General features: G+C 35.0%; 1 protein-coding gene across 2 annotated transcripts in view; it reads right to left on the bottom strand.

Annotated features, from left to right (window-relative positions):
- Positions 1-2,085: 2,085 nt before the first annotated feature.
- LOC134533674 (lachesin-like) overlaps positions 2,086-18,304 on the bottom strand; it is a 780,301-nt gene continuing 764,082 nt past the window's right edge. For both annotated transcript variants that reach the window (XM_063371220.1, XM_063371221.1), the window contains one exon: positions 2,086-4,067. In XM_063371220.1, coding sequence (XP_063227290.1) covers positions 3,910-4,067 — 158 coding nt within the window. In that variant the 3' untranslated portion in view covers positions 2,086-3,909. The remainder of the gene's footprint in view (positions 4,068-18,304) is intronic.

The raw sequence follows: 18,304 nt of genomic DNA, 5'->3' as shown, positions 1-18,304 counted from the left end.
TCAAAAATCAATATTTAAAGGAAATGTATAAGTTCATAAGTGGAAACATTAAATAAAACTTACTAACTGGCGGACGTAACATCATAATGCAAGACGGCAAATTCAAGATGGAAGCCAGGGTCAAGGTTAATGTTGAAAAACCTTCTTGAGGCTCTCTACTGAATAATGGTGAATGGGGAATTTAAGCCTATGTCATTTTAAGTTCATTTTAAGGCAAAAATGCTTTGAGTAGTTTAGAAATTGGCTTTTTATTTTGAAGAAATAGTTTCCTTTTATTTTTTTTGACGTGACAACGTCTAATAAATCGATTAACGCCGGCTGCACGCACGAAAAAGTGTCCCGCTACGGATGTGTCCTGTTTACTCATTCTACGCATGCGTAGCATCTCTCTTCATGCTCATTGTACGCATGCGTGGCATCACTCTTCCACTCGATTGGAACAACCATCGATTTGACTTTTCAATCATATTTTCGTTTGAATTATTAATATTATGTAATTTAACGATCATCCACCGATTTTCAGCACAATCGGTACGGTTATTTAAAAGTAATGTTTAATATTCAAATACCTTTTAAACCATCAATGGTGTTTTACAGTTACACATAATAATTCAAATTACACCCGGGATCTTTTGCACAATGTTTTAAAAAATATTGTAACACATTATAAATAAGTTTTTGTGTATTTGGGATGCGTATTTTTGTTATAAAATCGTGTTATTAAACGAAATAATATTATTGCCCTACCGTGAACAAATTTTTTATAAATATGTATATAACATCTGAAACTAAAATTTTTAAGTATGGTCTCGTGGCCGTGCGGTTAGCATCGCTACTTATCGATCCAAAGTTTGTCGGTTCGAATCCCGGCAGCTGCGAAGTTCTTTTTGTACTTGTGAAAATAAATACGGCGCACGCTACATTTCAAAAGTAATAAATATTTTTGAATTAATAATGCAAATAAAAGTAAATTTATTAATCAAATTGTACATTTAATTTCACTCCTTCTTTGTATCCATACAAAATAGTGATAATTCAATAATAATGATTCAATTTTATTCATAAAAGTATGCAGAGGTAGATTTTATCATACAAAAGATAGAAAAATTAAAAAAAAAATTCTTCCTCATAGAATATAATATTTTTAATGCCTTAATGGTTTGGTTGCAAAAACCTATTACGGCTCAGTCTCAGGCCGAAAATGATATTTCCTTTTCTTCTGGATCAATCATTTTATCGATGTTTTGTTATGACGTTGTCACATTAAACTATCGTCCGTAAACCGACTTTACAGACAACCAATTTTTATCTGTTGCTTTATTTAGTTAAAAATTTTGTCTCAATTTTCAAACAAGATTTTTCCCCAAAAAACCTTCAACTGAGTTATTTTAAGTATATTTTAATCAATTTTGGTTTTTTTTAAGCCAAATCTGGAAAATTTTGAAAGTCAAGGCAATCCAAGATGCGGCCATGAGGTCACAACCAAAGATGGTGGTCATCGGCTGCAACTTCACACTCCGTATGCTGTGATCGGATCTCCTTTTATATGTTTGTCTAAACCTTTTTACATACAAATTTTTAAAATCTCTACAATTTGCACAATTTTTAAAGCATTATTTGTATGGAAGAATTTGAAAAAAGATACTACTTTTTCACTGATTATACTGATTAGTAAATTTATATATTGTTTTAGCAATATAAAAACTAAAATAGTAAGTTAGATTTTTTTTGTTTATGTTGGCCCAGTTTGCATATACGTAATGGTTATTAATATCACATTTCTGAAAATATGTGCAAATAATTTTATGATCATGCTTCTGATTTTACTTTTATAAAATATTGTATACTATAACAGCATTTAAAGAACAGTACATTATCAAACTTAATTTACGAAATTTAAAAAAAAACAACATAACATTCAAAAAACCTGTTTGCCTAGGGTCCACGCGCGACAGAAGTGAACCTTCTTCTTCTTAGGTAAATATTTAGATTAATTATTTGTTTTTTTTAATGGAACAAGTTATAATAATTTAGAATAGCAGTTATTAGGGTAGGATCTTAAATAAAAATAGCTATAGATAAAAATAAAGTCTTAAAAAATTTTATTTAACAAGAGATAAGTAAGAATGAACAAAAAAAATGATCTTAATTTTTCAAATATATCTTACAAGAAGTTCGTTATTTAAATTTACAAAGACATATATCATTTATGGTAATTATTTTCTATATTTTTCTGAAACAATATCCACATATAATTGCTAAAATACTACACAAACGTTAAGGATTAAAAACGTTCTAAATTTTTAGAAAAAAACAGCATTAATTGTTTTAATCAGCCTGATATTTAGGGTATTTAGTAAATTGCAGATATACAAATCTCTTTTCTACGTGAAAAAAAAATTGTAAACACTTTAAATAAAGAAAAAGTAATTGGGTAGCATTCTATTATTAGCCGTTACAAAAACGGACTTGTAAACAAACACAAATAGCGTTACAAGAATTCTGTAGCATCAATGCTGCGTTATTTCTAACTCTCCCGTGCCGTCTCCTCTTCCGGGTGTTACAACTAGCATATAGGATTCCACGCTATGTTCCCATCCTCACTCTACCGGTTCCCCCACCACGTAAGCAACTATTCCACTCCTCATCCGGTTCCTCAACTACTAACCTAACAGTTTACCTCATGCGATTGGAATTTTCGTAACGCTTGCAAATTGTAGTACCCTCAGCAAAGAAGTTTTACTTCAAATATATTTTATTAAAATACAAACCTATTTTTTCATGATACCAATGTATGGAGATAGAATTTCGATGGTAATTTTTTGTGGATTTTATAACATAATTAATTATATTTAAATTGATCACATTTCTAGGAGCATTTTTCTGTCAAATAAATTACAATCACTTCAGTTTCTTAGTCATATTTAACGTTTCTTAAAATCAATTTACCTCACAGAGCAACAAAGCGTATAGGGTCTAATGATATTTTCCCCAATATAGTTGAGAACATTGCTGATTTAAGCATTTCTACGTCACATTTACCGCACGTACAAACGGCGTGGAAATTTTTATTTTTTCTTACAAGAGGTTAACATTTTCGTATACATTCGCTGGATAGATGCTCAACAAAAAAGTTCAGAAACAGGGTGGGGAAAGGTTTGATATATTTTTAACTCATAGAGTACCTTGTCACGAACTGGGGCTTTTGTTAACGTTTAGATCACAATATTGCTTCGAAAACACCAAACAAGTGCGTGTTTTAACATTCTATTTGAACGAAGTCAACAGTTTGTGTTTTCATTGATTTGATTTCTTGAAGTTGTTGAAGTGGTTCATTTCCATAAAAAAAACAATATGGCATTTTTATAAATTAAAAAATGTCGTAAACTAGCACAGATATTATTTGGGGGACTGGGTGAATGTCAGTCGCACAGTTAGGATTAGTATCACTCACAAAATGCCAAGCCATTTGGGTAGGCTACAAAATTGTCTTTGGCCTCCTGCAAAACTCTGGAAAAAAATTGTTGATGCCTAAGCAGCTCTAAATTTCAAAACTAAAGGTTTATTGCGTCCTTGCTGCGATCCGTTTGATATGGTAGATGTTGATAAATGTTCATAGAAAACCCCTTTTGTATTCCTGGTGGATCACGTTCCAAAGCCGCTACTACAATTTCAGTTTTGCGGAGCTTCCACCCTCTGCCAGCATGGGCTGGTGCCACAAGGCCTGGTCAATTGCCACGGTGCCAGCCAGTCAGATAATCACATGACCTCTTCAGTTGCTGCAGCAGTAAGTATAGCCCGCCTAGTCCTGCTGCACGCCTGCTCACTAGGAGCGCTGGGGAGAGAGTTGCAGAGGCCTTGCTCGCTGGCCACGGCGCAGCCAGCCAGTCAGAGCGCCACACGACCTCATCAGCTGCAGCAGTGCAGCAGCGCCCAGTACACCAGCCACAACGACGCCCATGCGCCCATCGGCTCTGCCATGCGCTGCACGCCGCCAAACGCTCCTGGGGGCTGCATGGCCGGATACGGCCCCATCGACGGCAAAGGGTAGTCGAAGTCGTCGAAACCTGCGACAGATGTACAAAATGATAAAGCTTAAGGGGCCCGCCTACCTGGGCACACATACAGTGTGCAGAGCTTCAGGAAAAACAACGCGATTTCAAAACTACTCAAGATATCCGAGTGGGGCCTATTTACGAATAGCATTTAAGAGTTCGCTGAGGACCGAAAAGTACTTTTAATTTCGGATTAAGTTTTTAAACTGTATTTTTAGAAGCGTTAAAATGCCTAAAACGCGTGTTTTCAGAGTAATTTTTAGGCATAAAACAATCAGTACAGATTCTTGAAAGCACTTAAGGGGCTTGCATAACACCTTTATCTTCATTTCTCCGCCATATAATGTTACGGTCACCGCTCAAATTTCACAGTTATCCTGTGACGACGAGACGAATGCGCGCCAGTTCAGAGCCTTGCGCTTAGAGGCGATACCGCGCTGGAAGCACCAGCGAGCGTCGCGCTTATCACCCTGCCTCACTAACACACATACACCCCTGACGAGGCGGGCCCCTTAACCACGTTTTCTTTTAGCAGTTTGAAATTCGTTGTACCAAAAAACAATATTGACCATAAAACTGCCTACATTAAAGTTGTCAATTGTCATTCGGGTAATTTAACCCTCGTAAGTAGTATGTAAATGGCGGTACTGGCGCAGGCTTCAGGCTGTGAAGCAGAGAGCCTGGTCAATGACTGAACTCTCTGATATCACGGCGGCCATTTTGGAGTCATTAATTAATTAAAATTTCCTAAAAAATAACTCTTAATGACTCAAAATATCTAAATCATTTCCCATTTTTGCGGGAAAAATCCCATTTTGAGTGAAAATTTGTACCTTGTTTTGTCCTTAAAAATGCCATCGGCTTCTAAAATCCTGAAAACTGCTTAAATTCCTTTGCGACTAGCCACTCTATCCCATACATTGGCAATCAGAATGTTATGGACAACATAGTGGATTATAACATCACCGTTGCAATTTCAGTTTAGCACACCATCTTGAAAATCCGTTATTTTTATGCTATAAAATCGGGAATTTTTTTAAATAATATTAACAAAATAAACAACCAATATTTAAAAACACTGTTGCACATTTCGTTACAGACACCATATTCGATTCTAGATCCTTACACATTGCGTTACGGCTTCCATATTGACAATCAGTAATTTTTATGTCAATTTGAGAAAAAATAAATAAAAATAAATAAATCAATCAAATTTAATAAAATATTATTTAAATACGCACTTACGTCATGGAGCTCAGAGTCCTTGGTTCCCGCTAAGGTCAAAAATAAAAAATGATGATAGATCCTTCCTCCAAAGAAGCCACTGACCGACTGACCTCCCACTACTAATGCTAAGGTATATATATCGACAGCTAGTACATCATGTCCACCATCTTGAAAACCAATAATTATTATCTGTATTCATAAAAAAATTCTATAATTTATAAAATATAATCAAAAATATATAAAACACCCTTGCACATTTCGTTATAGTCACAATCTTGAATTATAGAAGTGTATCAAATTTTGTTACGCTCGCCATCTTGGGCTTGTATGATATCCTAATCGTTGCATGTTTCGTTATGGACACCATCATGGATTCTAGATTGTTGCATTTTTCGTTATGTACCGCAAACTTTAATGTCCGTACAATGTATGCTAGAAAATCGGAAAATATTTTAAACTTATAAAAAATTAATTTAAATTATTTATTTAAATCACGCTCTTATGTCCGCGGTTCGTACCCTGTAAAGAAAGAAATAAAAAATTGACAACAGCTCCTACCTCCACTGAAGCCACAGGCAGACTGAACTCAAATCACTAATGCCAAGGTATATATATGCATCGACAGTTAGTATAAGGCCAAGTACACTTTCTTTTTTTCATCTGCTAGTGTCCAACGTCTTGTTTCCATATGATAGAATGTGCTACCATCCTGTTAGTTTGATTTTCGTCCATTAGAGTGCAGTATTTATTTATTATTACTGTGACATCACCTTGGAAATTCGTAATTATTAAGCTAGAAATTCGGAGAAATTCAAAAAATCTTTAAATAAATTTGCAATTAATATACTGATCAATTCAATCGTCTTGGTCCGATTCAGGTTTCAAAAAAAAAGCACAGACATATTTTACAAACATAATTTTATTACCTTATATCTATTATACTACAGATACACTTCCAAAAGTTAACAATCTAATATACATTTAGATCTGCATTGGCGTGAAATGACTAATTCTCGGCTCCAATCGGTTTATACTAGACAGAGACCAGCCATATCCTTTACTGACATAAGTAGTATGTAAATGGAGCTCCGGGCACAGGCTTCAGGCTGAGGAGCCGAGGAGCCGACCGCCATCTTGGATTGTAACGTCACGGCGGCCATTTTTGACTCAAAAATTCCTCAAAAATGACTCATTATAACTCAAAAATTCCCGTTTTGAGGAAAAATTTCCCATTTTCGAGGGAAAAAAACCCGTTTCGTGGGAAAATTTCCCGTTTAATTCCAGGAAAATACCTGTGGATCGAAAAGCCCTAAAAGCAGCTTAAGCATTCTTAACTCAAGCCACCGTTAAGCCGCTATCAGGACTTGACCTTGAAACCGACCGCCATATTGGAGCCGCCATTTTGGATCCGCCATTTTGGATGACGTCATTTTGTTTTCTCGAACATTCCGGCATTGTGTTTTACACCATGTTGGATGATGATGTCACCGTTGCAATTTCCGCTACGGTCGCCATCTTTAAAATCTTTATTTACTATCCGATTTTAATGAAAATAATTTTAAAATTTATAAAAAATTCAAATAATAAAAATTTAATAAAAAAATTTAAAAAAAAATTTACGACACGGAGTTTGGAGTCCGCGGTTCAAACACGGCGAGGGAAAAAAAAATAAAAATGGCGACCGATCCAACCCTAACAGTGGCTGCTGGCATACTGAACCCCACCACTTATGTCAAATTATATATATCGTCACCTAGTATGACGTCATGTCCGCCATCTTGAAAATCCGTAATTTTTATGTAGGAAAAATGGGAAAAAATTTAAAAATCAATAAAAAAATTAATCAATCGAGTTAAATAATAAAAGTAGTTAGAAATACCGTTGCACATTTCGTTACGACTACCATCTTGAAAATTCGTAATTTTTATGCTAGAGATTCGAGAAAAATTACAAAATTCATCAAATAAATTTGTTAGCAATATACTGATTGATTCGATGGTTTCCTGTCCTAGGTTCTATCTTTGGTTGATGTAAAACATATAAATATTATTTAGAAAATAATAATTTCAATAAATGATGACCAAAATTCTTAAAGAGACTAAAAACCCTTTACTACCATCATCCTAAAAGTCATCATGTCCGCCATCTTAGAAATTCGTAATTATTTATCTATAACTGCATATGTCTTGAATGCACACTTCTTTACTTCGTCTTCGAATGGATACGGCTTTCCATATATACAGTCCAACCACAAGTTATATTTTAATGGACCGTTTGTTGCTACATCATCAGTAAGCTGATTGATTATGTTCTCTCTGATATCATCAAGAAAATTACAAATGTCTTTCGACTCACCTAACGTATTTAGATAGTAGTAGTCTTTCAATGTTCCACGAAATGCAGACTGCGCCAAGTAGAACCCATTATCATTCACTTGTAATGCACCAAACTCAGTCTTAGGTTTATTTTCATGTTCAGACGCCATACCAATCGGTTGCTGCACATCGGTTTTCTTGCTTGTTCTCTTACAAGTCTCCAATTTAAAGCGAGGAGTCGAAATTTTTACAGGTAGTTCTTCAGTAGACACACTGACTTTACCGTTGCATTTTTTCACATGACGTCGCAAACTATCAATACGTGTAAACCATTCATGACACCCATCATAGCGAAACTTTATACAAGAAGGATTCTTCTTGCATTTACTCCGTTCATGTCTTCATGCTACATGAGCAAATGCGAACGACATATCACAGTAGCTGCAAGGATACCGGGGTGATGAAGACGAGCCTTTCAGACCCGATCAGGATACTGACGTTGCCGCAGTTGCGCCATCTCCAGGCATACTCTTATGAACATCAATGCATCGTTGTTGCACCGAAACCTTTACTTTCTGCCGCGCAGCAGGAACTTTGCATGTCTTCATGTGCGTTTTCATATTATCTAGTCTTCCAAATTGCTTGTGACAATTCTCACAAACAAACATTTTACGATAAAGGTTCTTGACACATTCTCCCTTCTCATGCCGTCGAGCATTGCTGTTGTTTGTGAAAATCTTGTCACAGTAACAGCACCGATGTTCGTTAGTCGTTGTTGAATCACCAAGCATTGAAGTCTCCATCGAGGGTGAAACGAAATTCGTCGAGTTTTCCTGTGTAGCCAGGACCATAGGCGTTAAATTTTCTTCTGCTGGCGGTACCGTGACATTTTAAGTCTCCTCCAATGTTGAAATCCTCGTTGCCGTCGGGATCTGCTCCTTCTTAGTCACCGCTGACGTCAGGGTTCTCATAGACGATGGTACTACATCCATCAAGTTCGTCGTTTTAGACGGTAAAGATGCCATCGAGTTCACAAGAACAGGAAATTACACGACTTATGCACCAGTAGAATTAAACTAGGTGATCCTTACACCGTTGACGTCAGTAACAAACTGAGCGACCTGCTGTCTAGGACTCGCTTATATACATGCACCGGTTGGAATAATATGCTAGTCAAATCAAGATCAATTTACTATAATACTCGAGTCAAAACATCATTTAAAAAAGAAGCACACCAAAATAAGGTAACACATTTGGAAGCAAATTCGACAATAATGAAATGGACACGCAATGCACGCACTTGCAGCTTTCATCACAAAGTTAACATTTAAATTTCATTCAAGCGAAGTATCAGGCCAATGTCACATCAAATTAACATCCTATTAATCATACTATCCTTAAAATTTCACAGTCTTATAAATCACACCAGTTATAGAAGGACTTATAGTTTATAACACACATCATTTCAGTCATTGATCGTTCATCAATTCGAATTTTAAATTACAAAATATACATGATAAACGAATAACCAGGTACATAATATTTTATATACTTTACGTACACTGTAAACGCCAAGAGCATGAATGTACATACGTAAGAACGATATTTAATAAAACTAATATTCAATTGTATATTTATTTCCATTAATATACATCTGATCAAAATAAGTAGGTTTTATTCTATAAACCCTTCATTTCGTAGTTCATGTTTCTTTGAGGATGTATAAATTTTCAACATTTTGCGAACCAAGTAGAAGTTTTAGCCTATTCTCCAATCATTTGGATTGACTCACGATGATCAATTTGGTCTCGCGCGCTATGGCTTCCATCTTCTTTACATTCATGTTATAAATAGTTTTAAAATAGTCGCGTCCCTGTCATTATCACAGAAGCAAAGTCATCATCATCGTAGCTGTCATTAGTATTATCATAAGCTGCATCAATATCACTCATTTTATGATATTTTGTCCACATTTCAGTTTTCTGAGATTTACCACAATCTATGATCTTGTGAGCTTCACAATAGTCTCTATTGTTTTCAAAATCTCATTCTCATTTTCTGTAAAAGAGAGTGTGTTCAGTATTATTATTAAATACATAAAACCAACATTCCAAACACAATTAAATCATCGTAAGTATAAAGAAAAAAAAATATCATCAAACTTCCTTTCATTTAATCTTAGGAACCGCTTCATACTTTCCACCTATAGTATAGTTTCTTGAACCCAAGAGTCTTTCATTATATACCATGCTGTTTTCTTCAAAAGATGTGGTATACTACCAGTTCTACATACATATCCATCCTAACATTGATTTGTTTACACATAAAAAAAAAACCTTCAAATTAATTTTTACGTGTATTTTTAAATTATCACTTAGACTAAAATAATTAACAAACATAGTAATTTCTACAAACAACTTTATACCCAAGACATTTTAACCATCATCTCTCTGAAAACAACCATGTCCCATATATATCACAAAGTAAAAAGGGTTAGAGGAGATGAGTCAAACGTCAAGTGCTAGTCACTCATAGGGTAATGAACATGTGTTCGATACCTATCTCAGACATTGTAGCAGCTATGTATTTGTCCTACCTCATGTAGAAAAATATCTTCCAATGCATACGAGTTTAAACTTAATCACGTGCGTCTAGTCAAAAGTACCTAAATTTAAACACGTTAAACTAAAAAAAAATTTTTTAAAAAAATTCTCAAGGATAGAGGCAGAGACTACACGATCGAGACACGCATACCGTCATTCACAAATGAACATTGACCCCGCGCGCAGGAGTTGCAAGCTAGCAGAATGCTGCGACAGTCATATTTTTGCTCGAGACATGCATACATCACGTCGCTAGTCTTCCAACTCATTTCACGTAAAACTACAGTGAAATCGTAATCCAGCATACGTAAAGTAACTTTCTAGAACCACTTCAAAGTATGCATCACTGAAGCAGAGCAAAAAATCAGCTTACGAATGTATAACTTGCTACCAACAAAACAATTTGTAGCACATATACGAGAGGAGTCGAACCCTATATACCATACTGTGAAAGTCGATACTCCGATAATTATAAGCGTCAAAATATTTTAAATCAAGACCCCGACAAGTATACATTTTTTTCATGTTTTAAAAATTCATGTTAGTAATCAGCAACAAAGGAATGAGCAACTTGGACGAAGAACCGCTTACCAAGTATCCAGAATCTTACAGATACAGCCCATCCAGTGCACCAGCTTACTCCGAAGTGTGGTCAATTGATTAACATTCTTTAATTTTTTAATATCACTACCGTAGTGTACACCAATATATGACAGGTTACGATTTTAGACCATAAATTTCCCACAAGTCTTTTATTTTTATTTCGGGGAGTAATAAATTATTTCTCAGAAATAATAAATCAAGTTCCTAGTCAGATTTGCTTTAATGTTACGGTATTACCTGTACCAGCATTTACCAAAACATCTCCCATAAAAAATCTTAAGAATGCAGATGCCATAAACAGTCAAAAATAATTTTAGGAAAAAAAAACTGTCTTAATCATTATTGGTAAAAAAAACATAATACACACAAACAAGTCAAAACGGACATTACAAATCCGACCTAAATTACGTGTCACATGTAGTTTATTACATTAAGATAAACGATGCAGGTTAAGAAGAATAAATAAAAACATTCTTTAATTCTATAATTTATTTTAAATTTTACATTTATACACAAATAAATCTGGCACTGTATAAATATATATACATATTGTATACATTTCTCAGTCCTTGCAACATTCATTTGTATTAAAATAAATTAATATATTTAGTTTTAAGAGTGAAAAAATACAACTAATTCATACACATCACGTTACATCAGATCAGGAGTGTAACACCTTAGAGGACCAGAGATGATGCTAGAAACGTACCTTTACAAAATTTATGATGTTTTTTCAAGTAAAATTTTCGTGTAACCTGTACACCGCACTTCTCACATAGGAATTTGACACAGTCAAGATTTCTTCTGCAGCCTTTATATTATGGATGCGTGTACTTCTTAGTCGCTCAAATCGTTTACCACAGTAGCGACACTGATACAGATATTCATCACAATTACCATCGCTTCCCCGATGTACAAATTGCAAATGAACTTTGCTTTTACAATGCCTAATGAAATTACTTTTGTTTGCGAAATGTACACCACATGGGTCACACGGAAATGTTACGCGATAATCGTTTCTTCTACAGACATGATTGTCATGTCTTCTTGCATGTTGACGTTATTTAAAACTTTTGCCACAGTACGTACACAAATGTCTCGTCGTTTACCTTGAGTCACCGAAGGCTCGCAAAGTATATTACTTTCAATGTACACTGCTGTTGTGGGAGTCGAAGTCTCGTATGTAGCAGAAGCTGGAGATTTCCCAGTCGATTTTGACAGATAATCTGTACTGGATGTAAAAGAATCTGAATTATACAACTGATGCAGAAGCTGGGAAGTGCTCACAAAATGTTTTATTTACCAAATGCGGTGTAGTTGCAGGTATCGTAGTCTCCTCTGCTGTCGATAATGCACACACTGAAGTATCTTGGAGTGAAGATACAGTAGATACAGCCATCATCGGGATCTCTGTAGATGGTAGTCTCGTTTCCATCGAAATCTCTGGAGCAGCTCTCATCGTTGTCATCGGGATCTGCTTCGTCATCATCACCTCCGTCGTCAGGGACCCCGGTGAAAACGCGAGACCCTCCACCAAGATCTCTGCAGCCGTTGACCCCGCAAACATTGGGATTTGTACCGATGTCGACTTTGCTACCATTGAGTACGGATACATATGAATATTCATATACCAGACTTATATGCAGACAAGACAATTCATCAGATCTGCACTGTACCACTTCAAAAGGTGGACTGAGGGACCTGCTGTCTAAGACTCGCTTAAATAACAGTGTGCACTTGTATTATACGCAAGTCAATACATCATCCATTGTTATTACTTAAAAAAAATAGGAATTTCAAGGAATAAAAGTTTAGATTATATATTGAAACAACTTATCGCACATCGTAGATACAAGTTTTATTTATACTGAATAGAGGAGCAAGAGTTTGTAAACAATGGAACTTTCAGAATCCAAACAAAATTTAAACTACTCCAATATAAATTTTACTATGTACAGTTAGACATAACCTCCAACTGACTCCAAATGTCTACAGCACATGACTAAATTATTTTATCCGTTACCAGGCTAGGTACAAATACATAAGATTTTGCTAGCTTGTGAACTACTCATTGTTGAGCAAATATATAGTTCTAGTACAAGTCAGAATTTTATGTATTTTTTTTGTCATTTTAATTTTTTTATTAAATTATTTTTTATTTATTTAATATCTTTTCTGTATTTTTATGATATCAAAGAAAACTTGTGGTGGTTTTCTCCGTGAGTTTCCGATTATTCTTGTCATTATTATGGTGGTTTTCTCTGTGTGTTCCTGATTATTATTGACAATATTATGATGGTTTTATTCGTGGGTTCCTGATTATTCCTGACTAGACATCTGATGGTTTCCTTCGAGTGCTCCTGATTATTTGTAAGAAATCTATCTCTGCATGAAGGATTTTTTACTGAATGAGTCATGTCAATTCTATTCATAGTTACATTTAATTAGTGAAATTCTGCTAATAAATTAGCATTTACAATATTTTTATCAGGTGGATTTAAAAAATAATAACCTTACTCAGACAAAATAATATGCTTTTATGCAGCTAATAAGCATTAACATGAAAGACAAACTGCATTGTTCTTGGTGTCTAAGACAGGTAACTTTATTCAGAGTTTCCTACAAATTACCGAAATCATATTATCAAATCAACTTAATTTTTTTTATCAGGTGGAAATCAGACGAAAACGAAAGCTCATTAATCAGACTATTACTATGTCTTGAAACAACTGGGAAACGCTATCATATACGAAGATTTTCCCTTCCCCTTGAGTTCTAGCGAAGCCCTCCTTCTGTTGCGATCGTTAGGGAGCATCCCGCATTCCACACAAAACATTGACTGCTTATACAGGCAATAGAGACTGCTTATACAGACAACAGAGACTGCTTCTACAGACAACGGATACATGATGGTTGCTAATATGTGAATAGATTATCTTGTGATTCTCGCTAGGCCATGATATTATCCACTAATTTTTAAATAAGGTCAAAGTTCTTCCTCTTGATATCTAGGGAAACACACCTTTACAACAGTTTTTGAGTGATCATTCCGCAACCTACGACTAACATCGGCTGCTGTTACAACACATCGCATGAGGAAATATGAAGGTGGGTAGTAAAACTTCTTGGGGCATGATTTTTTTCAAAATGAAAAAAAAAATCTTTTGTCGAAAATGATTGCTGAATGCTCATACATAAAAATACAAAGTACCTAAAAATACTTTAGTCGCTATTCAACTATTATGGAGTACGTACAGACTAATTAAGGTACGATACTCAAATATCAATCTTAATCTGAAGGACATTGTACATACTGTAGCAAATACTTTGATAAAAGCTATAATGCTCGTAGACATGAAATTATCGATTGTGTTAAAAGCCCATTCCACCAAATACTAAGTTGTGTCAAGTGTGGTAGGTAGATGACACAAAGAGAGAATTAAAAAAGACACGATAAAACTTGTAAAGCCTAGCTTACGCAGGAGATAAAATACATAGATGGAGATGCTAAGCTCAGGGATAGTATGTCTTAAATGAAAATGATCTACCTAGTCTATGCTAACATGTTCACTGACAGGCTTATTTAACTAACCGACGGTATGCTGTTAAATAAAAAATAGGTTGATAATTGACTTCTTGTAGTTTATGTGTGCTGAGTGTAGCCGAGTAGACTGATGGAAGTAAGTGAAGAGCTTAATGTAGAATGGACTTGTGTTGATGAATATGTTGGTGACCTACTGTATGTGCATAAATCGAATGCTAGTGATCTGATAATATTTTGGGTTATTTACGAAGATATTTATCGATGTGTGCTATGACAAGCTTAAAAATATGTGGTAAACTTATAGAGTAGGTCTCTTGTTTCGGAGACTTTTGTCGTAAGGCTTAACAAGGTTCGACCATGAAGGGTTAGGATTTTGAAGATGCGTTGTACTGAGCTTTTCTTGGCTATAGCTATATCAACACTGAAGCTCATTTGAACTGTAGATGAGAGGTACCAAAAATAATTGACTTTGGACCTAGCCTGGTAACGGATAAAATAATTTAGTCATGTGTTGTAGACATTTGGAGTCTGTTGAAGGTTATGTATAGCTGTACATAGTAAAATTTACATTTTAGTAGTTTAAATTTTGTTTGGATTCTGAAAGATCCAACGTTTACAGACTCTTGCTCCTCTAGAAAGTCTAAATGAAACTTGTATGTACGATGTGCGATTAGTTGTTTGAATATATAATTTAAACTTTTATTCCTTGAAATTCCTATTTTTTTAAAGTAATAACAATGGATGATGTATTGACTTGCGTATTATACAAGCGGACACTGTTATTTAAGCGAGTCTTAGACAGCAGGTCCCTCAGTCCACCTCTTGAAGTAGTACAATGCAGATCTGATGAATTGTCATGGCTGCATATAAGTATGGTATATGAATATTCATATGTATCCGTACTCAATGGTAGCAAAGTCGACATCGGTACAAATCCCAATGTTTGCGGGGTCAACGGCTGCAGAGATCTTGGTGGAGGGTCTCGCGTCTTCACCGGGGACCCTAACGACGGAGGCGATGATGACGAAGCAGATCCCGATGACAACGATGAGAGATGCTCCAGAGATTTCGATGGAAACTAGACTACCATCTACAGAGATCCCGATGATGTCTGTATCTACTGTATCTTCACTCCAAGATACTTTAGTGTGTGCATTATCGACAGCAGAGGAGACTACGATACCTGCAACTACACCGCATTTGGTAAATAAAACATTTTGTGAGCGCTTCCCAGCTTCTGCATCAGTAGTGTATACTTCAGATTCTTTTACATCCAGTACAGATGATCTGTCAATGTCGAATGGGAAATCTCCAGCTCCTGCTACATACGAGACTTTGACGCCTACAACAGCAGTGTACATTAAAAGTAATATACTTTGCGAGCCTTCGGTGACTCAAGGTCTAACGACGAGACATTTGTGTACGTACTGTGGCAAAAGTTTTAAATAACGTCAACATTCAAGAAGACATGACAATCATGTCTGTAAAAGAAACGATTATCTCGTGACATTTCCGTGTGACCCATGTGGTGTACATTTCGCAAACAAAAGTAATTTCATTAGGCATTGTAAAAGCAGAGTTCATTTGCAATTTGTACATCGGGGAAGCGATGGTAATTGTGATGAATATCTGTATCGGTGTCGCTACTGTGGTAAACGATTTGAGCGACTACGAAGTACACGCATCCATGAAAATAATGTCTGCAGAATAAATCTTGACCGTGTCAAATTTCTATGTGAGAAGTGTGGTGTACAGGTTACACGAAAATTTTACTTGAAAAAATATCATAAATTTTGTAAAGGTACGTTTCTGGCATCATCTATGGTCCTCTAAGGTGTTACACTCCTGATCTGATGTAACGTGATCTGTATGAATTAGTTGTATTTTTTCACTCTTAAAACTAAATATATTAATTTATTTTAATACAAATGAATGTTGCAAGGACTGAGAAATGTATACAATATATATATTTATATTTATACAGTGCCAGATTTATTTGTATATAAATGTAAAATTTTAAATAAATGATAGAATTAAAGAATGTTTTTATTTATTCTTCTTAACCTGCATCGTTTATCTTAATGTAATAAACTACATGTGACACGTAATTTAGGTTGGATTTGTAATGTCCGTTTTGACTTGTTTGTGTGTATTATGTTGTTTTTTTTACCAATAATGATTAAGACAGTTTTTTTTCCTAAAACTATTTTTGACTGTTTATGGCATCTGCATTCTTAAGATTTTTTATGGGATATGTTTTGGTAAAGTGCTGGTAAAGGTAATACCGTAAAATTAGAGCAAATCTGACTAGGAACTTGATTTATTATTTCTGAGAAATAATTTATTACTCCCCGAAATAAAAATAAAAGACTTGTGGGAAATTTATGGTCTAAAATCGTAACCTGTCATATATTGGTGTACACTACGGTGGTGATATTAAAAAAATTAAAGAATGTTAATCAATTGACCACACTTCGGAGTAAGCTGGTGCACTGGATGGGCTGTATCTGTAAGATTCTGGATACTTGGTAAGCGGTTCTTCGTCCAAGTTACTCATTCCTTTGTTGCTGATTACTAACATGAATTATTACAACATGAAAAAAATGTATACTTGTCGGGGTCTTGATTTAAAATATTTTGACGCTTATAATTATCGGAGTATCGACTTTCACAGTATGGTATATAGGGTTCGACTCCTCTCGTATATGTGCTACAAATCGTTTTGTTGGTAGCAAGTTATACATTCGTAAGCTGATTTTTTGCTCTGGTTCAGTGATGCATACTTTGAAGTGGTTCTAGAAAGTTACTTTACGTATGCTTGATTACGATTTCACTGTAGTTTTACGTGAAATGAGTTGGAAGGCTAGCGACGTGATGTATGCATGTCTCGAGCAAACATATGACTGTCGCAGCATTCTGCTAGATTGCAACTACTGCAGGATGGGTCAATGTTCATTTGCGGGTGACGGTATGCGTGTATCGATCGTGTAGTCTCTGCCTCTATCCTTGAGAATTTTTTAAAATTTTTTTTTTTATGTTAACGTGATAAAATTTAGGTACTTTTGACTAGACGCGCGTGAATAAGTTTAAACTCGTATGCATTGGAAGATATTTTTCTACATGAGGTAGGACAAATACATAGCTGCTACAATGTCTGAGATAGGTATCGAACACATGTTCATTACCCTATGAGTGACTAGCACTTGCCGTTTGACTCATCTCCTCTAACCCATTTTACTTTGTGATATATATGGTACATGGTTGTTTTCATAGAGATGATGGTTAAAATGTCTTTGGCATAAAGTGGTTTGTAGAAATTACTATGTGTGGTAATTATTTTAGTCGAAGTGATAATTTTAAATACACGTAAAAATAAAATTGAAGTTTTTTTTTCTAATGTGTAAAAAAATCAATTTTAGGATGGATTTGTATGTAGAACTGGTAGTATACCACATTTATTGAAGAACACTGCATGGTATATAATAAAAGACTCTTGGGTTCAAGAAACTATACTATAGGTGGAAAGGATGAAGCGGTTCCTAAGATAAAATGAAAGGAACTTTGATGATTTTTTTTTCTATATACTACGATGATTTAATTGTGTTTAGGATATTGGGTTTATGGATTAAATAATAATACTGAAAACACTCTCTTTTACAGAAAATGAGAATGAGAATTTGAAAACAATAGAGACTATTGTGAAGCTCACAAGATCATAGATTGTGGTAAATCTCAGACAACTGAAATGTGGACAAAATATCATAAAATGAGTGATATTGATGCAGCTCATGATAATACTAATGACAGCTACGATGATGATGACTTTGCGTCTGTGATAGTGACAGGGACGCGACTATTTTAAAACTATTTATAACATTTATGTAAAGAAGATGGAAGCCATAGCACGCGAGACCAAATTGATCATCGTGAGTCAATCCAAATGATTGGAGAATAGGC

This window comes from Bacillus rossius, chromosome 7 (assembly GCF_032445375.1).
Source record: "Bacillus rossius redtenbacheri isolate Brsri chromosome 7, Brsri_v3, whole genome shotgun sequence".
Classification (NCBI taxonomy): Eukaryota; Metazoa; Arthropoda; class Insecta; order Phasmatodea; family Bacillidae; genus Bacillus; species Bacillus rossius.
The sequence above is the reverse complement of the archived record's forward strand: the minus strand, read 5'-3'. Positions and strand labels throughout refer to the sequence as shown.